The sequence below is a fragment of the Amblyomma mixtum genome, chromosome 2, assembly GCF_055824585.1.
Source record: "Amblyomma mixtum isolate Tamu chromosome 2, ASM5582458v1, whole genome shotgun sequence".
NCBI lineage: Eukaryota > Metazoa > Arthropoda > Arachnida > Ixodida > Ixodidae > Amblyomma > Amblyomma mixtum.
In genome coordinates, this window is record NC_143013.1 from 79901749 (window position 1) to 79923239 (window position 21491).

The 21491-nt window shown below is 48.2% G+C and overlaps 1 protein-coding gene across 2 annotated transcripts; it reads left to right on the forward strand.

The window, feature by feature from the left end:
* The first annotated feature begins 1844 nt into the window (after positions 1 to 1844).
* Positions 1845 to 21188, forward strand: LOC149359860 (metabotropic glutamate receptor 1-like). 2 transcript variants are annotated; one of them, XM_089571971.1, is made up of 10 exons: positions 1845 to 2047; positions 3637 to 3866; positions 5435 to 5900; positions 7553 to 7799; positions 10566 to 10801; positions 12009 to 12255; positions 14366 to 14540; positions 16682 to 16808; positions 17972 to 18438; positions 19273 to 21188. In XM_089571971.1, the coding sequence occupies exons 1-10, from the start codon at positions 2041 to 2043 to the stop codon at positions 19744 to 19746; spliced, it is 2676 nt and encodes an 891-aa protein (XP_089428097.1). In that variant the 5' UTR covers positions 1845 to 2040; the 3' UTR covers positions 19747 to 21188. The 2 variants fall into 2 exon arrangements, with proteins under 2 accessions (XP_089428097.1, XP_089428098.1); XM_089571972.1 differs by having other exon boundaries at positions 3640 to 3866.
* Positions 21189 to 21491: the final 303 nt, after the last annotated feature.

Sequence of the window (21491 nt, forward strand, 5' to 3'; positions counted from 1 at the left end):
GACGCAAACTTCCGCTCGGCTGTCAGGCGGCATTGATGCCAATGGGGCCCCGGAATAGGGGCTGCACCTAGTATTGTGAGGGAAAGGGCCCAACAGGGCCCTACCCCAATCACCTCTCTGAAAATATTTGATGGATGATAAATGTTTTTCACCACCTCCTTCGACTGTGTGCGGAGCACACCTCCCCCGTTTCCCACTCAACCAGATAAAAGCGCTCTCTCCTCCAAAGAAGCAACTCCTTCAGACATTAGTGTGGCTCCTAACAAATTACCTCCTCGTAGCCACAGCTGCGAGAAGCAAACAGTGGCTTCATTTGAAACAACCAGAGCCTTGACTGCGGTTCGTTGTGATGCCGATTGAAGGGACTCTCAGGCACCTCTAATCCAGAAGCTGCTGTATTCTTTCTTTCTTTCTTTCTTTCTTTCTTTCTTTCTTTCTTTCTTTCTTTCTTTCTTTCTTTCTTTCTTTCTTTCTTTCTTTCTTTCTTTCTTTCTTTCTTTCTTCTTTTCTTTCTTTCTTTCTTTCTTTCTTTCTTTCTTTCTTTCTTTCTTTCTTTCTTTCTTTCTTTCTTTCTTTCTTTCTTTCCTTCTTTCTTTCTTTCTTTCTTTCCTTCTTTCTTTCCTTCTTCCTTTCTTTCTTTCTTTATTTATTTCTTTCTCTCTCTCTTGCTTTCTTTATTTCTTACTTTCTTCCTTCCTTTCTTTCTTCCTTTCTTTCCTTCTCTCTTCCTTTCCTTTCCTTCTTTCTTTCTTTCTTTCTTTCTTTCTTTCTTTCTTTCTTTCTTTCTTTCTTTCTTTCTTTCTTTCTTTCTTTCAGAGTTTGGCGAGTTATTGCAGTAAATGCGGGGAAAGGCTGCCGAGCAACCGAACCTTTCAGGCCTTTCATGAAGGTCCGAGGTTGCAGGGCAGGCAAAATGAGAAGGCACTAAATAAGCGTTAGCGTCATATATTCACCAGAGCTATGTCTAACCCATTTTCAGCGCTGGACCAGCTCACCTCGGAAGAAGAAGAAATTAACGAGATGACAGAAGTTGTGCTCCTGCCCGCTAATACAAGAGTGAAACGTGCGAGTTTGATTACGAGAGGTATTTTGTAAATTTTGGTTGCTCCGCTGTAGCAATACTAAGCAGCTGAGTTAAATGCGTTATATTCAAAGTTTCGGAGTCTCGTCTTTCACGAGAACACGTCACTTTCTTATTTAGTCACCACTAAAGAGGCGACGCGCTATACTTGCCACGCCTTCATAAGAGTCTTTTGTCTCATCCATTTTACAGTCCGGATGACTTTGGGCCATCGGACTTGTGCAGTTTCCTCATCTGAAGGAACTCCGTCGCTCGCCAACGCAGTGCTACGTAGGCGTTGTTAACAGCCACGTTCATTCATTCTTGTGTATACAACGACATGCGTACTAGACTGTAGTGCGGACTTCGAAAAGTGATGCGCTCTTAGGGAAGAGGACATTAAAAAATATCCTTCCAATTTAGCATATTTCCCATCGTCTCCTTTAAAAAGGAGTTGGGTGCGCGTCAGCTACGCGCACGGCAGTAAATGCCCTTTGGGTGGATTTGCATCTGGTGCATACGATTGGCGGCAGCCACGCATATTGCGGGAACATATTCCAGCGACCGCGAAAACACCGCCAAGGCCCAGTGAGCGCAGCCGCTTCCCGTGTGAAGCTACATTCGTTGCTGGGTTGATGGTTCATCGCAGCCAAGCTATTCTTTGCACAATGGTGGTTGCGAAAGGGATCCCACCGCTACGTACCTGCATAGGAAAGGTAGCCGTACGCGTCAACAGCGGAACCTGCCGTATGATGATACTGTCGAATCGATGCGAAACTGAGGTCCGGCAACCACTACCCGGCATGATTCCCAGCGCGGCTTTAGCGTAGTCGTCGCATTACGGCGCTGTTGTCTGTGGTGTGCTGGGAGTAGCAATGACTGCAGTGTGGGAGCTTGAGTCAAACAGTGTACCGTAATGTGTTGGTGGCTGGACATCGGACAATCAGTAAGGGTGACAACCGAAAATCGGCGCTCCAAGAATGTTGCGTAAGTAACCGAGCCTGTTGTTTCATTTCTTATACAAACGCATCCACCATCTCAAGGATGGGCAGTATTGTTAGCACAGGTAAATTATTTGTGTTCCAAGTGTATATTATACCTGTCCGTCCGCCTGTTGGTTTGTATGTTTGTTTGGTTGTTGGTTTGTTGACAATGCCGATTAATGTGTTTAACCGGTTTTCTTCGTCTCTGAGCAATTGTGAGTGCTCTGGCTATTATCTGGTGTGAGTAAACAAATAAATAAATAAATAGAAACAGCCAGGCCTTGCACAGAGGGCTTAACGGTTGTCTAGAACACGTTATGGGCGTGTTTCGAGCTGAACACGCGATATCTGGTGATAACATTTGGTAAAAATGGTCTGGATGTAAGCATCGTATGCTGAATCCTATTCTGGATGTAAGCATTCAGTCATCGTAGAGTTTTGTTTTGAGAATGAAAAAAAATGTATATATTTTCAAATATGAACGCGGTGTCCGCACAAGGCCACGAGTGGTTGTCTGCACTTGAAAAATCGCATTATTTGCTTATTGACTAAAGCGACAATCACATTTTTGACCGCCTGAAGGATGTGGAACAGCTTTAAATATACAGATTGTGGCTCATAACTACAATATAAAGTGGATAGACTTCTCATGTAATCTATAAGGTATTCAAAATCAGACGTTGCAAACTAAAAAAAAAAAAAACAAACGCATGGCCTGTGGCTCATGAAAGCCGTTTTTGCACGCAGTTCACGCAACGAGGTCGGCAAGAAGTGAGACGGTAATTGCCGTAGTTATGTTCACAATTAACATATGCACTGCCGTCTGGGATCCCCATCAAGTCTAACTAAGCCCTGGAATCTGGCGGTGCGTTTCGTATATCCAGATCATTCTTACCACACTAGCGTTACATTACTAAAATCTCGAGCTAACCTCCCCTGCCTTGAATCGCGCCGAAAGATAACTAGACTTTGCCTTTATCATAAGTTACTATTTACCCCTGAGCACTTCCGTCATCACCCCAGCCCACCGTCACTCACGCCGTATTAGCCACCCGAAAGCCGTGCATCCACCTCGAGCATCCACCTCTGCCCATCTGAAGTCATTCTTCAGCCATACTACCTGAGAGTGGAACAACTTACCAACGAAAATTGTACTACATAACGGTCGTGTCCGCTTCAAGGCAGCAATCGAAGAACTACTTAATACTTGTGTTAGCCCGCCTCTCAATGCCCCCTTGCGTGCCTGTAACAAACAAACAAACAAACAAACAAACAAACAAACAAACAAACAAACAAACAAACAAACAAACAAACAAACAAACAAGCAAGCAAGCAAGCAAACAAACAAACAAACAAACAAACAAACAAACAAACAAACAAACAAACGTTATTAACTTCTTAAGCACTCCAGTTCTCGTGCATATTTATGAAGGAAACTTAGAAGCGGCCCAGGGGAGTAGAGTTGCTTTCGTGAGCGTGCTGTCTGTTGCCTCGTGATCCAGTTTGGTCTTCTAGAATCTAGCGGGTGCCCTCATGGGACAGGGGTTCACAGGAGGTCTGGGGTTGGTCCGGGGGCCCTCCTGTCCGTTTCAGAAGAACGCGCCGTAGGAAGCATGTTGTTGGTACCTTCCCTCGTCACGCTGATGATGGCGACGGGGTGCCTCTCGGCGCGCTACTACTACAAGGCGGGCGAGAACGAGGACTTCCTCATCGGTGCCCTCTTTCCCATCCACCAGCCGCCGTACACCAAGCAGAACATGTCGAGGAACTGCGGCGCCTTGTGGGAGCGGCCGGGCATCCAGAGAATGGAGGCCGCCTTGCAGGTCAGGGTCTTCTGCATCGCTGATGTTGCAATCATAGGCACGATGATCGCCTTCATATAAAAATACGACCGAATATGACCATGGTACTCTCAAGACATATTATGAACTAATACGCTTCAGTAGGCGTAGGAAAGGTTGATGTTCTAGTCGAAAATATTCTCAACACTTTTTTCGGTGAAAAAGCAGTGCTAATATTCAGCAGTATTTAGAGATAAGTGTACTTCGTCCGGATAGCTAATGCATATATCAACAATAACGTGGCGATACCAGCACAAACGCAAAAAGACCGACAATGTTAGTTGCTAAAGTAACCTTCTTGTATGGTGTGCCCTTTATGCATGTACAGGGTTGGTCAAAATTTCCCAGGCCACATGGTCTGATTTTGAGTGGCGCATCCTGTCACTTATGGTAGCAATAAAGGTTTCAAGTTTCTCAAAGGGGAGAATGATCCTTCTCGTATCCTCTATAGAGATTTTAGGCTTAGGGGGTATCGTAACTGCCCGACTGTAGCGCTCGCAAGTTGACCCTGTGGCCTGGAGACTTTTGACCGACCCTGTACGTCAGCCAACGCTTGTTGTTTCCGTCTCAGTATGCCGGCCTGTGCGTGTTGCCGTTCTTGTTTCCATCTCGGTTGACACACTTCCATCATCCAAGACGCTTGAATGAATGTTCCTAGTTAGCATCTTTTCCTCTTCCTATTGTGATGTCAACATTTTAATCCGAGGGAATCACTAGTCGTATGGTACAGAAAATTCCAGCGATGGCAAGAAAAATGGAGTGACGTCATCAAGAGGCCATATCACGCACACAGCAAGCCGAGCACCGCCACTTCAGACAATCATTTACAGGCTGGGAATTTGCATACACAAGTCCAGTATTCTTGGACATCAATTTTTAATATTGGAATATCGTAAGGTAATGGTCTATTCTTCCGATGCTTATTAAAATCGTTCTTTTAAAGTTTGGCCATTGCTCGCATTAAGTAAAAACAGGGATTGTTTTTGACGATAGCAAAAACGTTAATGGTAAAAAAACTGCGTCTGCCGAGGGAAGATCTGCGGATATATTGATTGTTATAGTAAAATCTTGCGATATACCAAAAAATTGGCAGTGGTTTGGCTTTGGTCATACCTGGAGGATTGTGAAAGCAACGAAGAGAGAGAGAGAGGCTATGGAGAGCGTGCGGCAGCGGCGGCGGCCCCGGCACGCTAGCTATGCGCCGCTAATGCGCATGCGCAACTGGCGATCGCGGCGGCGGTACCTCTGAGTCACCTGCGCAGCGACGGCGGCGGAGCGCCAGCTGTGCGCCGTGTGACGTCACTGCTCCTCGCGTATGCGCAGTATGGCCTTGCCTCAGCTCCGCGAAATGGCTCGGCGACTCGGGTAGTGTTGCTTTCGCAACAAAAATTACGTTCATAGACTATTTCCTGTTGAAAAATGCGCTTGTCAATAATTTCTGGGCATGAAAACCCTCATGCAGTAATCTCTGTAGTTACTTGAGCCGTGACTGCTCACGTAAAGCGACAGTGCTGTAGTCTGAATACTTATCGCCTGCTTTGCGCGGCCAGGCCGTGGACGACATCAACTCGCGCCGCGACCTGCTTCCAAACTCGACGCTGGGAATCCAGATCCGGGACAACTGTTGGTACGCGGCCATCTCGCTCGAGCAGGTCTCGCAGCTCATCCGACGTTCGGCGTGGTCCAAGATCGAGTACCACGAGGTCTCGCACCCGTACCGCCGGCCGCCGGACATGAGCGATGGGGCGCAGTGCGAGGACCGCGGTCCAGACAAGAACCTAGTGGCCGTTGTGGGCTCGTTGCTGGAAGGCGGCGCCGACGACGTGCACAGCCTGCTCAGCCTCTTCAGGATCCCCCTGGTCAGCTACGCTTTCGCCGGTCAGGAGCCCGAGCTTAGTTCCTCGCTCGGCTACTTCGTGAGCGTGGCTCCCTGGAGCGAGCCGGTGATGGCCCGCGCCATGGCCGACCTCGTCACTTTCTTCAACTGGACTTACGTCTCCACCGTTTTCACTAGCGGTAAGAGTGCGCGGGCTACTGTGTTAACTTTGTGACATAAACGGGAAAAAGTAAAGTGAAAAAAATTCGCTGTGGCTTAGCTTGGTTAAGCCGGGTAATTGCGAAAGCAATATCCGTACCTACGCCATGGTACAGCTGGTAGTGTAGCTGGTGGTGGTGCTTGGGGTTAGACTTGTGGTGATGCATCGGTTATACAATCCAATCCAATACAATCCAATGCAATCCAATCCAAGCCAATCCAATCCATTCTAATCCAAACCAATCCATTCCAATCAAATTCAATCCACTCCAATTCAACCCAATCCACTCCTATCCAATGTAATTTAATCTAATGTAATGCAATCTAATCTAATCCAATCTAATGCAATCAAGGTCAAATGAAGGTCAATGGTGGTCACGGCCGCGGCACGGCAAAGGCGTGAAAGTGCAAGTAGTATTGCTTTCGCAATAAAAGAAACTCATAGCAGCGCGGCTCCCCGGCTGTCCGCACTTTCTGCAGAAATATAGAAATATTAACATTGTTTCTACCATGATCTTTAACCAACAAGCCAAACTCTCCATCCTTCTATTCTGTTCTCACCTGTCCTGTCCTGTCCTGTCCAGTTTTCTTGTGTCCTCTTCTGTTCAATTCCATACCGTTCTGCAAACTCATGCAATTATCTTTGCTTTTTTTGGTGCACTGCTTTTTCTGAACATGTTTGTTTTATCCATCTCCCGCTCGGACCCATTTGAAGAGCCTGCAGTAGTTTGTAAATAAATAAAATAAATAAAAATTGTTCACGAACAAACTTTGCTGGCCAATCCCTGCGGGGAACTATGAGAGTACTGGGATGACTTCTCATAGGGCTGCGTGGCACAAATTCGTCTCCACGCTTCGAACCCCTGCCTACACCGTCAGCTGCTGTCTTGCAACGGTATAAATTTTTAAGTTAAACCTTCGCCCTATCCAAAAGTTTTTCACTTGTTTGAGCAGCTGGTAATCATGAAACGAATTTTAACATGGCTGCGCTTAGCCATTGTCCGTTCCAATACCTGTGCTTAGTGCTCAGCTTCTTTCTCATAAGGAGGCGAAATTCTAGAGGCCCGTGTACTGTGCAATGTCAGTGCACTTTAAAGAACCCCAGGTGGTCGAAATTTCTGGAGCCCTTCACTACGGCGTCTCTCATAGCCTGAGTCGCTTTGGGACGTTAAACCCCATAAACCAAACCAAACCAAACCCAACCAAACCTTTCTCATGAGGACATCATCATCATCACCAGCCTGACTCCGCCCACTGCAGGGCAAATTCCTTTTCCATATCTCTCCAATTAACCCTGTCCTTTGCCAGCCGCGGCCAACGTGTTCCCGCAAACTTCTTAATCTCATCCGCCCATCTAAATTTCTGTCGCCCCCTGCTACGCTTGCCTTCTCTTGGAATCCGCTCCGTTACCCTTAAAGACCAGCGGCTATCTTGCCTTCGCATTACATGCTCTGCCCAAGCTCATTCTCATGAGGACACATGCGTGCCTTCTTTTCAAAACAGCTTTTAATACCGATTAGCTTCCTGCGTTTCTTTTTTCAGATATTGAGATAGAGCAATAAACCCCTAGCCCCATTTATCATTTCCGCACTGACAAAGAGGAGTTCAAACCAGTTGCGCCACCCGTGCGCAGACCCTTCGAACGAGGCCGCCCTCACCAGATTCATGGCGCTGTCGAAGAACCAGGGCGTGTGCATCGCGCAGTTCCTGGCCCTGAGCTCCGGCGCGTCCGACCAGGACTACCGCGAGGCCGTGGACAACCTGCGGAAGGTCGAAAGCGGAAGGGTAGTGGTGTGCTTCTGCACCTCCGTCACCGTCGTGGGCCTCTTCACCGCCATTCGCGACAGCAACAGCACGGGTCGCTTTACGCTCGTCGTGAGGTAAAGGAGTCAGTTCTTTACTCAGCCAGACTAACAGGAACTGCTGCCAATAATATTGACCTTGGTCTGTTAGCTTCCAGCAAAAGGGCACGCTAATACCAAGGGCAAAAGCTGCCGTATGCACTCTCAGCAGAAAGAAGTAAAAAGGGACTAATCTGTCCTTTGGCGCACACCGTTTTATAAAAGGCGATGCACTAGAGGACAGCTTACTCTCTTTCTACTCCCATATAGGCGTATCACTGTTTAGACAGTGTAGGAGACATTGGGGGGCAGCTCGGAGCCCTTGTTTACGATGGTTCAGGTGTAGCCCACCATCGACTGAAAGTTTGCACGGGTGGTAGAAAGGGCTTTAAATCACGGCACTGTTGTCCTTCTGACAAAGCATCGATTTTCAGTGTATCTGGAAACTAGGGCCCATTTATAAGTGTGCTCCTTGGGGAAGTCAGAGACATTTAAACACAACTGCTAGAGAGCTATGGGATCTACCGAGCACGATCGCGACTAAAGCACCCCTGTCGGTTATTTCCTGTCTTTCTTTCATTTCCTCCGCCGGCAACTACTTCGCAAAAGCTGTCGCGTTAATATGGCTCTTTCAGCGCATTCAAAGATAAACTGACTCCGCCGTCTAACTTTCTAGTGCCAGAGGACACACGAGCGCCCTCGTGGGCTCATCGTGATCGCCAGGAACGGTTGAAAAAGCGTCGCGGGAATTGTATTACATGCTTCTGCGACTCAAAAATTCCTTTCAGAAGGTTGACAGTGCCGACAGTAGAAGTATAGATGCAAAGGCAACACCATTGAATGCCATTTTCAATACCGCCCGTGGCATGCGTAGCGAAATGCCTTCAGAGCACACTGTGTGGCGACGTTTTGCACGTTACTCGCGTTCTGCGGTGAATGAGAAAAGAAGGTGCTCAGTGTGCGTCACGGGAGAGGGAAGAGGAAGCGCACTCTTTGTTTACTGAGAACTATGTGGAGAAAAAAGACATGAGATATCATCACTTAGCAATCGATCGATCAATCAATCAATCAATCAATAAATCAATCAATCAATCAATCAATCAATCAATCAATCAATCAATCAATCAATCAATCAATCAATCAATCAATCAATCAATCAATCAATCAATCAATCAATCAATCAATCAATCAATCAATCAATCAATCAATCAATCAATCAATCAATCTTCAACATCAATGGTGTTGAGAGGCCGCAAAAAAAGCCTCGAGATGGGCTTGACGGGGTGCGCGGCCCCGTCTACGTGGCGACATACAGCAAGCATAGATTATGATAATACATGATCGTATCGTAACCCCGGTCTTCATACCAGATGAAGGTGCACCGCGCAAGGCTTCTTGTGAGGAGGGCTTACGAAGCCCGTCTTCCTGACGGCGTGAGAAGTTTAAATGTTTTTTTATTGCGAAAACAGTGTTAATGTTCACCCCCTCTCCTCCGAGAATCTGATGATTGTTGAAGTAAGCCTCCAGCCCAAGCAAGGAGCCTCCTCTCTCCAGAGGTTCCACCCACCACTCGTTACACAACTCGAGTCTTCAAAAGCACCACCCACCACCAGCCACCCACCTATACCTGCACCCTCCACAAGCCTTCCACCTACTAGAAGCCCAGGCTGCAGCGGAACAAAAAATTGGCAACGGTTAATCCTTTTCAACCTAATTAGTTGAGGTTTAGCTCTGAGGTTATGATTGGTTTGGTTTTAATTAAATTTAACTACTTAACGCTAATTGATTCGGATCGCTAACTAGCACAGTGCATTCACACTTGACCTAAGCTTTCCAACGGTATATGACTAGGTTCTATATTGCAATGTTCGGTTTTAGCTGCAATTAACTAATTAACGTTAATTAATTCGGGTCACTACAACAGCGCATTTGTACTTAACCTAAGCTTACCAACGTTAAATGACTCGATTCCATAGCGCAAAGTTTTAATTTTAATTGCAACTAACTAATTAGCGTTAATCCGGCCTAGTAATTAGTCGACGTAACTGCATAATGAACCAACGATCCAAACTCATGGTTCAAACTCAAGGTTGATCGCGTGACATATACTATACTTAGACACGTAGCTTACAGTAGCGGAATCGACTAAGTCCCGCTTTAACCTTGGCTGATCTTGAAGGTCAAAGTACCGGCATGAGGCGCTTTCCTTAGTTGTACCCGGTGAGTAGAGCTAACGCTCTAAAAGCGACTGCGAAATCGAATTCAAAGACGCAGTGGGATAGCCAGTTGCTCTCCACAAGCACCGCCCTCCAGTCACCTCCCAAATCCACCCACACCCCTAGCTAGGGGGCTGCTCACCCGTCCACCGCCACCCTCGACCCACCTCCACTCGCCACTACCTTCCAGGAAAATTATTCCACATGTATGAAGTCTCGGCTTAGAGTTAAATCATCAGAGTAATCATCGGGGGTAAATCGAACTTCGTTAGAAAAATTGTTGGATATGTTTGTTCGTTCTGCATTTTTCTCATCCTTGTTCGTCGTCGACGCTGTAAAGTGGCGTGCAGCAGCACCAGTTGTGCAGCGTACAATAACTGTGTCAGTCTTAAGGCGTTGAGACTTTACGGAGAATGTGGTTTAACAAAACCAGCCGCAACAAAATCCCGAATGTACCAGAAATATTGAGCAAAACTGGATGGCTTTGAATAACGTGTTTCGAGAAAACTAAAAATAAGAATTTTTAATCTATATCGGTTCCATCGTCAGAACACCTGATTTTGTGTGCTCTTTACATTTTATTTATCAGCGATGCATGGATGGTGGGCAAGAACCTTCTTCGAGGCCTCGAAGAGCAAGCTGCCGGAAGTCTGACCTTCCGCATCCACGTCGAACCGGATAAAGAGTTCGAAGCGTATTACACAAGCCTCGACCCTTCCACAAACATTAGGAACCCCTGGTTCCGCCCCTTCTGGGAGGCAAAGTTTCAATGCTCACTTGACAGTCGTAATGATGCTGTGAACAAGTCAGTGCAAAAGTGCACAGGTAAGAAAAAACTTTTATCACAAAATATTGTTGAACGTTATCGTCCAGTGTAAACGGTCAAAGAATTACTAGTCAGTTTATGCGAAACAACCAAACAGCGTCATTATATCCTGGAAAAACAAAGCGAAGTTGTCAGCAAGTCACATTCTGTGCAGACTTCTAAGTCAGTTCTACGCTGTTAATGTTCAGCTGTTTGCAGCGACTACGAGTGAACTTATAAAATTTACTCTGAATAAAGCATCGCAATGGCACTGTTCTTGATGACAGTGCAAATTATGCAAAACAACAGGAGTCTTTAAGTATTGATGATGGTGGTGATGTTAAGATGAAAACGTTATTAGTAATTAATCGTGCGGACGATGGGAACTGCTTCGCCAGTGTCTCATAGTAAAAAAAGAAAGAAGCGTACTACCCGATGTTGATGTCTTCTCTTGTTGATTACAAAAGATAATGTGCGACACTGCTGGGAGATCTGGCAACACCGTGCCCGCAGCTTCCGGTCGCCATCTTGCCTCGCTCAAGCTATGTGCTGATATGCGTGCTTCCCTCATAAATCTCGCGATTAGAATTTTAAAAGTCAGGCTTCAGCCTCTGCGCTGTTTGCACTGCTCTTCTAAAACTAAATGTAGGTTCTAGCTTGTCGTTTAGTTTCTCCACCAGGCATCCAACGCGTCCTCAGCTTCACTTGAAGTTTGATGCTAAGGAGGGCAAGCACCTGCACTGGGAGGCATATCGGAATGTAGAACTCTGTGCCTTTATCGTTTTAATGCACGCATTTAGGCATTGGCAAAAGCGTTGCGCATTATAATCTCTGCTTTACTTCCAAGAGGAAGAAAATTCGCCTGGTAGGGTAGTGAGTGGCCATCTTGTTTGACGTGCACATATGCTTTGGTACGGAGCAAGCTACTTATGCAAGCTTTCGTGCGCACCGGTGCTGGCATCTCACCTTTCACGCGAAGCACAGCCGTGTTTACGCAACGCCTGGCATAGTTTCGTTTTCTCGACTGAGCCAACATGGCGGGCTTAGTTCTCGGAGCTCCAAGAGATTGCGCTGCGCGTTTCGCACATCAAGTGTTCCTGCATGTGCTCCCGCAGAGAGCATATACTCTCTGTAGGAGCATATATAGGAACACTATGCACATCGTCTGTTCTCTTCCTGGTCAGTTCTCTGTCAATGGAGAAGGCCTTCAGATAGTCTCCCTCGCAGGGGACGAGTCGCTGAGTGATGGTTACGAGCAAGATCCCCTGATCGAAGGAGTCCAAAGCGCCATCTACATGGTTGCACGAGCACTGCACGACATGTTGCAGGACTACTGCCAAGGTAGAGGCGACAAGAAATGCTATAGTCGGATCCATGTCACCGGAGATCAGTTTCTGGAGTACCTCATTAATGCGTCCGCCGTGTACCGGCGAAGCATACCTGAGCTCGAGAAGGAACGCAGCGTCACCCCATGGTAAGTACGCAGAATAATTCGCGCCGAGTACGAGGCCCACAGATGTCTCGTTATTGAAGGGCTTTAGGCACATGCACCAATGTACTATCGGGGACAAAAGTGGTGTACTCCACGCGGCGGGAGCCGGAGAAACGGAAAACTGTGTTGCAACGCCATCTACAGGCGGCACCTGGAATCGAGACAGCCAGTGCGTGACCTTTATCATCAGCAGGCATGCCGCTTGGCTCGTTTCAATATTTCGTGCTTTAGCTCGCCAAAATGCCGCAGTTTTCCTTTGCTCCGGCTCCCGCCGCGTGGAGTATACCACTTTTGTCCCCGATAGTACATACAAGCATCAACAAATACTCAACTACATGGAGGTTCTTATTCATGAATACCACCATATTCTCCATTAGGCATACTCTCATCTAACACAATGCCAACGTGATGCGACTGGCGCACTAGTAAAGAGGCGTTAAGGACCAACAAGACCATTAAAAAGAAAACCGTCCAAAGACCATAGAAAAACAAAAAAACATCGTTTTCGAGCAGAGGAAAGGCGCGGTAACTGACTCCTCTGCGTACACCCCAACCGCGCCTTGGATGAAGGCAGGAAGGAGAGTGTGAGTGAAAGAAGAGAGACAGAGCAACACCTTGATTGTGCGCTGTGGCAAAGGAGTCTGGAATAATTTCGACCACCAGGGAATTGTTAACGCCTTCCAAAGTTCAAAACTAACGGTACCTTCACCCTATTGATGTCAGTCCCAAGCTGCAGACCAATAGTGTGGTGAGGAGAGAAAGGAGAGGGCGAGAGAGAGTTTCAACTTTGCGAAGGATGTGCGTTCGTTCAGTGTTGAGTGACGTGTGGGGCTGAGATAAGATTGTGCGCTTTTTCCTGATATTCTGGTTGTGTTCACCTATTTGCTCTTTGTGTATCGTGGCATCCTTCGCCGACGTTGAATTTGGCTGCTGTTTAACTGAAGGCCAGTCAGCTGTTTTTACTCGCACTTCCTGCATTTATTAGTTCCACGCTCTGCTCACGTTTTGACGCCATCCGCCGATTACTATGAATGAAATGACGCTTGTATTTCGTTATTTGCAATTTAACTCTACTAACCGCCGTATTTAACCCATTCGTTTTATACGGACTCCTTTTGGCCAGCCATCGCTGTATATAATGCGGACTTCCGGTTACTTCTCAATGAATCTTCTCAATGAATGAATGAACTGATATAGATGAGTTGAATTCACGTGAACACCGCACAGAGCAAGGACAATCCATTAGAAGTAAGTTCGGTTTCAGCCAAAATTTTTGAATAGCCTCATAGACAGCCTATCAGAAAACGTTGGTGTGCTTGGCCTCAGCTTTTCTGACGCCGTGCTTCTAATGTGTTTGTTGACCCGCCGCGCTGGCTCAGTGGTTACGGCGCTCGGCTGCTGACCCGAAAGATGCGGGTTCGATCCAGGCCGCGGCGGCCGAATTTCGATAGAGGCAAAATTCTAGAGACCCGTGTACTGTGCGATGTCAGTGCACGTTAAAGAACGCCAGGTGGTCGAAATTTCCGGAGCCCTTCACTACAGTGTCCACCATAGCCTGAGCTGCTTTGGGACGTTAAACCCCATAAACCAAACCTAAACCATCTCATGTGTTTGCGTGTTTGCACATATTCGTTTAATGAAAGCTGTAGACTTGAGTGTCTACTACGGCCAGGACAGTAATCGTTCATGCTACTTGAAAACAAATAGCAGCGATAAATCTCACCGACTGTGCCGACACAGCTTGACTTACCGACAGGCCGTTGACCGCCATCTTGAACGCTGATCCGTTTAAGCGGGATCACATATCTTAGTTGAACTCCACTCGCGCTGAAGGTCCAATGGCAGTGGGCGGTGCCGTGTCGCGGGGAGGTAGACTTGATGCGGTAGTTACCGTTCAACTGCCTTTCAGATAAGCTTCAGTTTAGCTAAAACGGCTTTTAAAACGTCCCAGTGACAAGAGCACTACCGACATAGTTTCAGCAACGCACACCTGATAACCTTCACATCGCCTAAGACTCTCTCGTGGTTGCTCAAGCTCTTTTCTTTCTGCGACGTGATTCCACTCGCATGTTTAACCTCTCTCCCGCCGAAGGTACGACGTGATGAACTTCGTCAAGTCCGAAATCAGTGGCCTAGAAATCGTGCCCGTGGCGACGTGGACCAATAGCCAGCTCACGATACTCCAGTGGCCCGAGTGGAATGCGCAGGGGAGCACGGAGGTGCCCTCCTCCGAGTGCGGGAGGCCGTGCTCAGCCGGACATGTTAAGGTATCACTTTCTCTGATCGTCTTCGCTAGTGTTTCGATATCACTTTCTCTGCTAGTCTTCGCTAGTGCTTAGGTATCTCTTTTTCTGCTAGTATTTCGCTGCTGTGGCCCTCGCATGTGTACCTTCTGCATCACCGTATCTGATGACTAGTCCCTCAGAGCAGTGTGAGCTGCGTAAGAGCGAGTGGCAGCACTTCCTCTCATCCACTGTACAGCATTTGCAAAAAAATATGGATGTGCTTTTCGTATACTCAGCATGGCTCTATTTGCACCGTAAGCGGTCCACATCTCTCGAAGGTGGGAGGAACGCTCGTGCTCAGCCCTCGGAAGCTTAGGGCACCCGGAAGTACTGGGGCTTAAAGCTATGCTGCTTAGAAGCGAACGCCTGGGTGTGTATATCTGACAAAGGCTATGCATGAGGGGCGTTTATTTTAAGACGAACGTGTTGACTTTCCGGGCTCAAAGAGCATGGTGAAACCTCAGGGAGCAGCAAGCCTAGCCAACACTTGATTACCGGTTTCGCAGGGCATATGTGCAGCAGGCGCAGCGAAAGTGATAGGAAAAGGCTGCACCACTCCCGCTACCTCGGCGTAGGAAAAAAAAAAAAAAGAGAGGAAGGGAGACATCTAGCTAGACTAAAGCCTCCCTCCCCGCTGAATGTGCTCGAAAGCATTATTGAAATAGCATATCCACCGCCTAAGACCCCAACACAGACCAGACGCACTTTATAACCCCCCCCCCCCCCCCCCTCCCAATCCCTTTGTACGAAAAAATTACCCAAGCTCGCCGTTGCGGTCTCCTCATAGACGGCGCACCACAGGTCACCGGTAATGCATTGCTAAGAATGCAATCGGCCGCACGCACCACACAGCATCAGTTTCCCGCTCGCTGACAGCTCGAGGGTGGCCCAGTCACGAAGAGCCTATAGCCTGAAATGACGGAGCAGTGATCAACTGCCCGCAGCGCCGTGCAGCTACAATCAGATGGGCTTGACGGCTTCTCACCGGATAGCCTTGCAGTAGCACTGCGCTCCGCGTGTTCTACCTATGGACGACAAACAGCCGGACACCCCACCTCGGCTGTAAGTGCACAGTCTGCCGCGCGCCTGACGCAGTAACAGGACACGACTCAGACGCGGTTTGTAAATGCTGTCTACACATGCGTATAGTAAGTGTGACCGCTCGCGCATGACGTAGAATTGTGCCTGGCCACAAGTGCGCGAGCGGTGCCACTTGTTCTTACTGCATAAGCAGTATGAGTCCTATTAGGTGAAAATGGCGGCGTGTGTCTGTGCGTGGCCGCCGAGTGAAGCCCCTGGCGCCTGCAGCGAACCGAGCGCAAGAACCACCCCCGGCGAGAGGCGAGAGAGGAAATCTGAATCGGAGGAGGCGGAGAGACGGGCGCAGAAACGCCCCCAAGCCAGCGGCGAGTGCAAAGAGAGAGAGCAGCGTCGAAAGCCAGCGCGTATCAGCGTATCACGTCAGAAAGCGCACGCCATTGTCTGCTTCAACGCGGTGCGAAAAGTAAGGCGAAGGGCGCATAATGCAGCAAATGTAAAAGCATAAGAAATCACTAGCGAGTCATAAAAGCCAGTCTAAGTAAAGCTAAATTGATTGGCGGAACTTTCAGGTAATAGGATGAGGAAAAAGGAAAAGCACCTTCCTAAAAGCGCATTCTTCTTACGCAGTTCATTGTATTAGACTGTTCGTACCTGCGATTTTTGGCGATTCTTTGTAGAGTATGTTAACGACGGATTTATGACGTTCTAGTCTGAATCAAGACGAATAAATGGGCTTGGGCAGGACATGTAATCAGGAAGAAAAATAACCGATAGTCCTTAAGGGTATCAGAGTGGATTCCAAGGGAAGGCAAGCGTAGCTGGGGGCGGCAGAAAATCAGATAGGCGGATGAGATTAAGGAGCTTGCAGGTGTTGGGTGGCCGCAGCTGGCTGTCCTGCAGTGGGCATAGTCACGCTGATGATGATGATAATGTGGAGACAAATGAAGTGTTTCGGAAGAGAGGCGGGCAAAGTACGTAGAGGTCGCGAGGGATGGAGGGCGCAAGATCGATGTTGCTTGAGCGATCTTTGTACTGCCATTGCCACTGGGCTCACCAACTTACCGCATACTTCCCGCTCACAGGTGCACCAGTCTTTGATGAACGTCTGCTGTTGGAAGTGCGTCGCGTGCGCCGAAAACCAGTACGTGGCCGACGAGTACCTCTGCGCCCAGTGCCAGCAAGGGACGTGGCCCAACGAGAGCTTGGACGGTGGGTCGAGAACATGCACACGCAAATCTGCAAGAGGCGCGGCGGTGCCTTCTTCATGGATAGTCTTTGCTTGTCACCACCGAGTTGAATGAACATAATGCGCACCGTGTTTCGACAGTGTCAACTAATATATATATATATAAAAGTAGCTCCAGTAGTTGCAGGCAAGCGCAGATACGAGCGCTGAAACACTGTTCCTTCGCATGTGCAACGCGAGCAGGTAGAGCTTCTGCTGGCTGGAACGGCCTTGCCTTGTATAGCCTTCAAATTCATCTCCTGGATTCTTGCGGAACGAAGTTGATTCTTTTATACAGCTAGCCCACAAGCCAGCTGCCGCCAGCGGAGACCTGGACTAGGGGCACCGAACACCCGGCTCCTGCGAATTGATCTCCTTTACTAATTTTTTTTCTCTCTCAAATAAATGGTAGGGTTTCAACGTAGCTATACCTAGTAGACGTGCGAAAGCATGTTTTTAGCTTCGTAGGCTCTTGGTTTTGCTTTACTGGGTCGCTGGCACGTCTGGCGACGATATTAGACTCTGGTCAAGATTGGATCGAGGTTAAGTTGATCTGATCCGATCCCGCCGCTGATGGAAGTTGATGGCGACGACGATGTGCAATGCACAGTGTGGGAATGTGTTGCAGTTTACCACGAGGTGTGATCGGCTGCGGCGATAGCATAGTGCCCTCGTGCACTGGCCAGCGAAGCTGACGTGTTTTCTCCGCCGCGGGTTCCAAACCCAGTAGCGGCAATATTTATTTTATTTCTACATGGACTGTTGCTACGCTAGGTGTTGCTAGGCTAGGCGTGCTGGGCTGTCGTCATCTTCTGCGGCCGGACCACGATGGCACGCTATAGCGTCATATGATTAAGGCTCAGCTTAAGTGTCTCCTCCAATTATTTACATCGCCGTTCTCGTGCGCTGCTCATTCTACAGCGTTATTCACCGGAATTAATTATAAACCAACTGCATCATACCCATGGACGGGAAACGGGGAAGAATGGTCCTGCACTCTGTTTACCGAAAATACGAAATGTCTGCTCTTTTTCGATCACGTCGAAACCAAAAAGTTCTAAACGCTGGCTTCTTCAAACCATGCCAACGCCACCTTACTCATACAAGGGTGACACGCCACGGGTTCGCATTCTCCTCACGCTTGCAGGCTGCGACCCGATCCCCCAGAAGTACACGCAATGGAGCGAGGCTGGCTCCATCGTGGCCATGGTCATGTCTGCACTGTCCATGACGAGTACCCTCTGCACGACTGCCATCTTCGTGCGGCACGTCCGCGTGCCAGAGCTCAAGGCCTCCTCACTCTCTTTCGTCCTGCTCGTCGGAGTCCTGGCCAGCGAAGCGGGCACCTTCGCCGTCGTCTCCAAGCCCTCGGTGGCCTCCTGTCTCCTCGAGCGGCTCTGTCCCGTCCTGGGCGTGGCCACGGTGTACGCCGCCATCTTGGCCAAGACCTACGGACTGTGCCGCATCCGGAGGGCTAGCGAGACGTCAGTATTTCCCCGCATGGCGAGCCCCGTGAGCCCCTCGACGCAGCTAGCCATCACGGGAGGCCTGGCCGCCGTGCAGTTCTTCATCACGGCCGTCATGCTCATATTACAGAGACCAGGAACCATTCAGGTGAGCCGGAAACCCTGCTCGGCTTGCTGCAATTCCCGAAGCCGTAGATAGGAAGTCCGCATTCTGCCGTGGACCTTTAACCCTGCAAAAACCGGCGTATCATCCGGGATACTTTGTGTAAAAATGTGAATATTTTTTAACGGAATAGCGTTAAAGGCCCCATTGTCTGGAAAATCCGGCGTCGGCGTTGTGAGTGAAAAATCACGCGTGTGACTGGCAGGTGACGCTCAGAGAGCAACCTAGGAGGCACCTAGGAGCAACCTGAAGGTCACCTTACCTTGAGGCCCGTGTGCTGTACGATGTCAGTGCACGTTAAAAAACTCCGGGTGGGCGGAATTTTCGGAGCCCTTCTGCCTTTCCGGACGCAATGTCTCTTTGTGATGCATTTTATGTTGAATTTGAGCAAACGTTCTCAGTTTAGCAAACCAGTTAAAACAAAAAGTCTGAAGGCCTGAGGGGGCATTCGCGCTCCATCCGTCGGTAAGAACACCGGCTGTCTGGGTAGCGGGGCAAAGCGGCAAATAATTTATTTATATCACGCATCCCGAAAAGTTTTATTCTTCACTGTACAAAAAACCCGAAGCCGTACCGCAGGGATTTCTGAACCTGCCTTGCCGATCTGTTCCATCAACACGCAGCCGCCTCAGCCCAGCGGCTCTTGCACTCTAAACACCAATACACCTATATGGGAGTAAAAAGGAAGGGAGTAAAAGGGAGTAAGCAGTCCTTTAGTTCACACCCTTTCGTAAAAGGGTGTGCGGTAGAGGATAGGTTACTACGTTTTTACTCCATTATGTTGAGAGTGTGAATTTATTTCTTGCCCTTCTGCCGCAGATCTACCCGGGGCCCAACCACTCTGTCCTGCTGTGTGACACAACCGACCTCGCCTTCTTCCTGCCGTGGTCCTACAACTTCCTCCTAATCATCCTCTGCACTCTGTTCGCATTCAGCGCCAGGAAGCTCTCGGCGCGTTTAAACGAGGCCAAGATGATCGGCTTCGCCATGTACTCGAGTGTGGTCATCTGGATCGCCTACGTGGCTGTCTACGTGGGCAACGAGAACAACCGCAAGCTCTCGCTGTGCCTCGCCATCAGCGCCTCCTCGCAGGTGCTGGTCGCGCTGCTCTTCCTGCCCAGAATCTACGCCGTCCTCTCCGAGCCCGTGAAGAGCGCCTGCTGTTCCTTGTTCGGCTTCCGGGCCAAGGCCGTGGCCGCAAGTACCGTGTCCATTGTACAGGAGTGCGGACGTCGGGCATCACAGAGCGCCAGCGGTTCTCTGGAGAGCGTCGCGCATGACAAGGCCAAGTGATGAGCCTCGCTTGCATAGACACGAGGAAGTGAGAGGAAAGGAGGCGAAGATCAGGCCAATACCATACTTTGGTGAAGACCGAACGACTTTGGTGAAAGCCTTTGGTGAATACTTTGGTGAAGGCCATGGCTTGCTGCTTCTGGCGGAGTTGTGGAAGCTAGCTGAGGGAACGTTGAAGGGAAGTGGGAGGAGAGAGAAAGAAATTCGTAGGGGCGCTAATTACATTATGTGTTGGAAATGCGATAACATTTGAAACTGTTCATGCGCTCTAAACAGGGAGGAGTAAACAGGGAGTAAAGTTGTTCTCTAGTGCACACCCTTCTTTAAAGGGTGTGCGCTAGAGGACAGCTGACTCCTTTCTTACTCCCATATAGGCGTATTGGTGTTTAGAGTGTGCCTTTACATCGAGTTTTGTGTCATTCTTTCACGGTTATGTTTTCGGACCCTTACACGTCTGTCTGCGCACAACCGGACGTCTATTAGGGTCTTCTAGCGGGTGTTTAGACGCTTACCCGAAGGTGTTCAAAGGTGGCAACACGGACGCCATGAAGATACATAGAAACCTATAGTTGTCACTTGCAGACTTGTGGCGTCGTTTCCGGTCCTGGGAATCACGTGACCGAAAAAGCATTTTTTTTTCGTGGTGAGCTTTATAATCCTATCGCATTTAATGAAAGGTGATGGGGAAAAATTGGGATGAAAGAAGGAGAATTAGCAGCGGCATACATGTGAATGCTGCGTCTAAATGCAGTGAAGGCAATTGGAAGGTAAATATAAAAAATCCCGCTCAACTTCGAAACTGCAAGTGCATGCATAGATCAAATATACCGGGTGTCCCAGCTAAATGTAACCAAACTTTTAAAAAAGGCAAAGTGTCCTAGTCCAGTGAAACCAACTGAGGGTTGTTCATAGTCGCATGACCTAGTCTTGAGTATTTTTTTCGCTCTTCAAAGTTAATTAGTTAAGTTTAATTAGCTAACTTTTTAATTATTGACTTCAGGAGGAAAGCGTCAATGAAAAAGTTTTAGATCGCCTCGAAAAACCGCTAGTAGTGCGGTTTCGGTCAAGTTACGATTTACGTAGCTTCATTTATTGGCCTTAAAAGAAAGTCATCACGTGACCAGGTGCTCGCTCACTTCTCTGCCCCAATGTGCACCCAAAGTACCATCGAGGAGAGGACTTCAGAAAAATCGGATTTTATTCTTTAAGGCGCGTCTTGTGACGTTGAAGTGGCACAGTTGTCCTGTGGAAGCTTTTTCTTATTGTGCGGGTTATGGTTAAAGGGCGCTAAAAAAACCACTTTACGTAAATATTACTTTGCTGCAAATGTCTCAGTAAGCTGTTTCTCAAAGCGATCTACAACTTTTCCATTGATACTTTGTTCCTCAAGTCAATAATTAAAAAGTTAGTTAATTAAGCTTAACTAATTAGTCAACCTTGAAGAACGAAAAAAATACTGCAGACTAGGTCACGCGACTCTAAACGACCATCATTTGGTTTCAGACGGCTAGACATCCTGTGTTTTTTAAAAGTTTGGTTACATTTAGCTGGGACACCTGGTATAAGAATAGCGTTTGTACAGAGAAAGGCAGAAAGGTTAGCAGCTGAAGCACGTCCGGTACAGAGCGAGGGAGACAGAAATAAAGTGAAGAAGGAAAGGCGCTGTGATGAGCCAATAGAAGGCACCTGTTTTCTACCCTGGGCATGGGAAAAAATAATTGGGGGGCATAAAGGGGAAAGGGAAA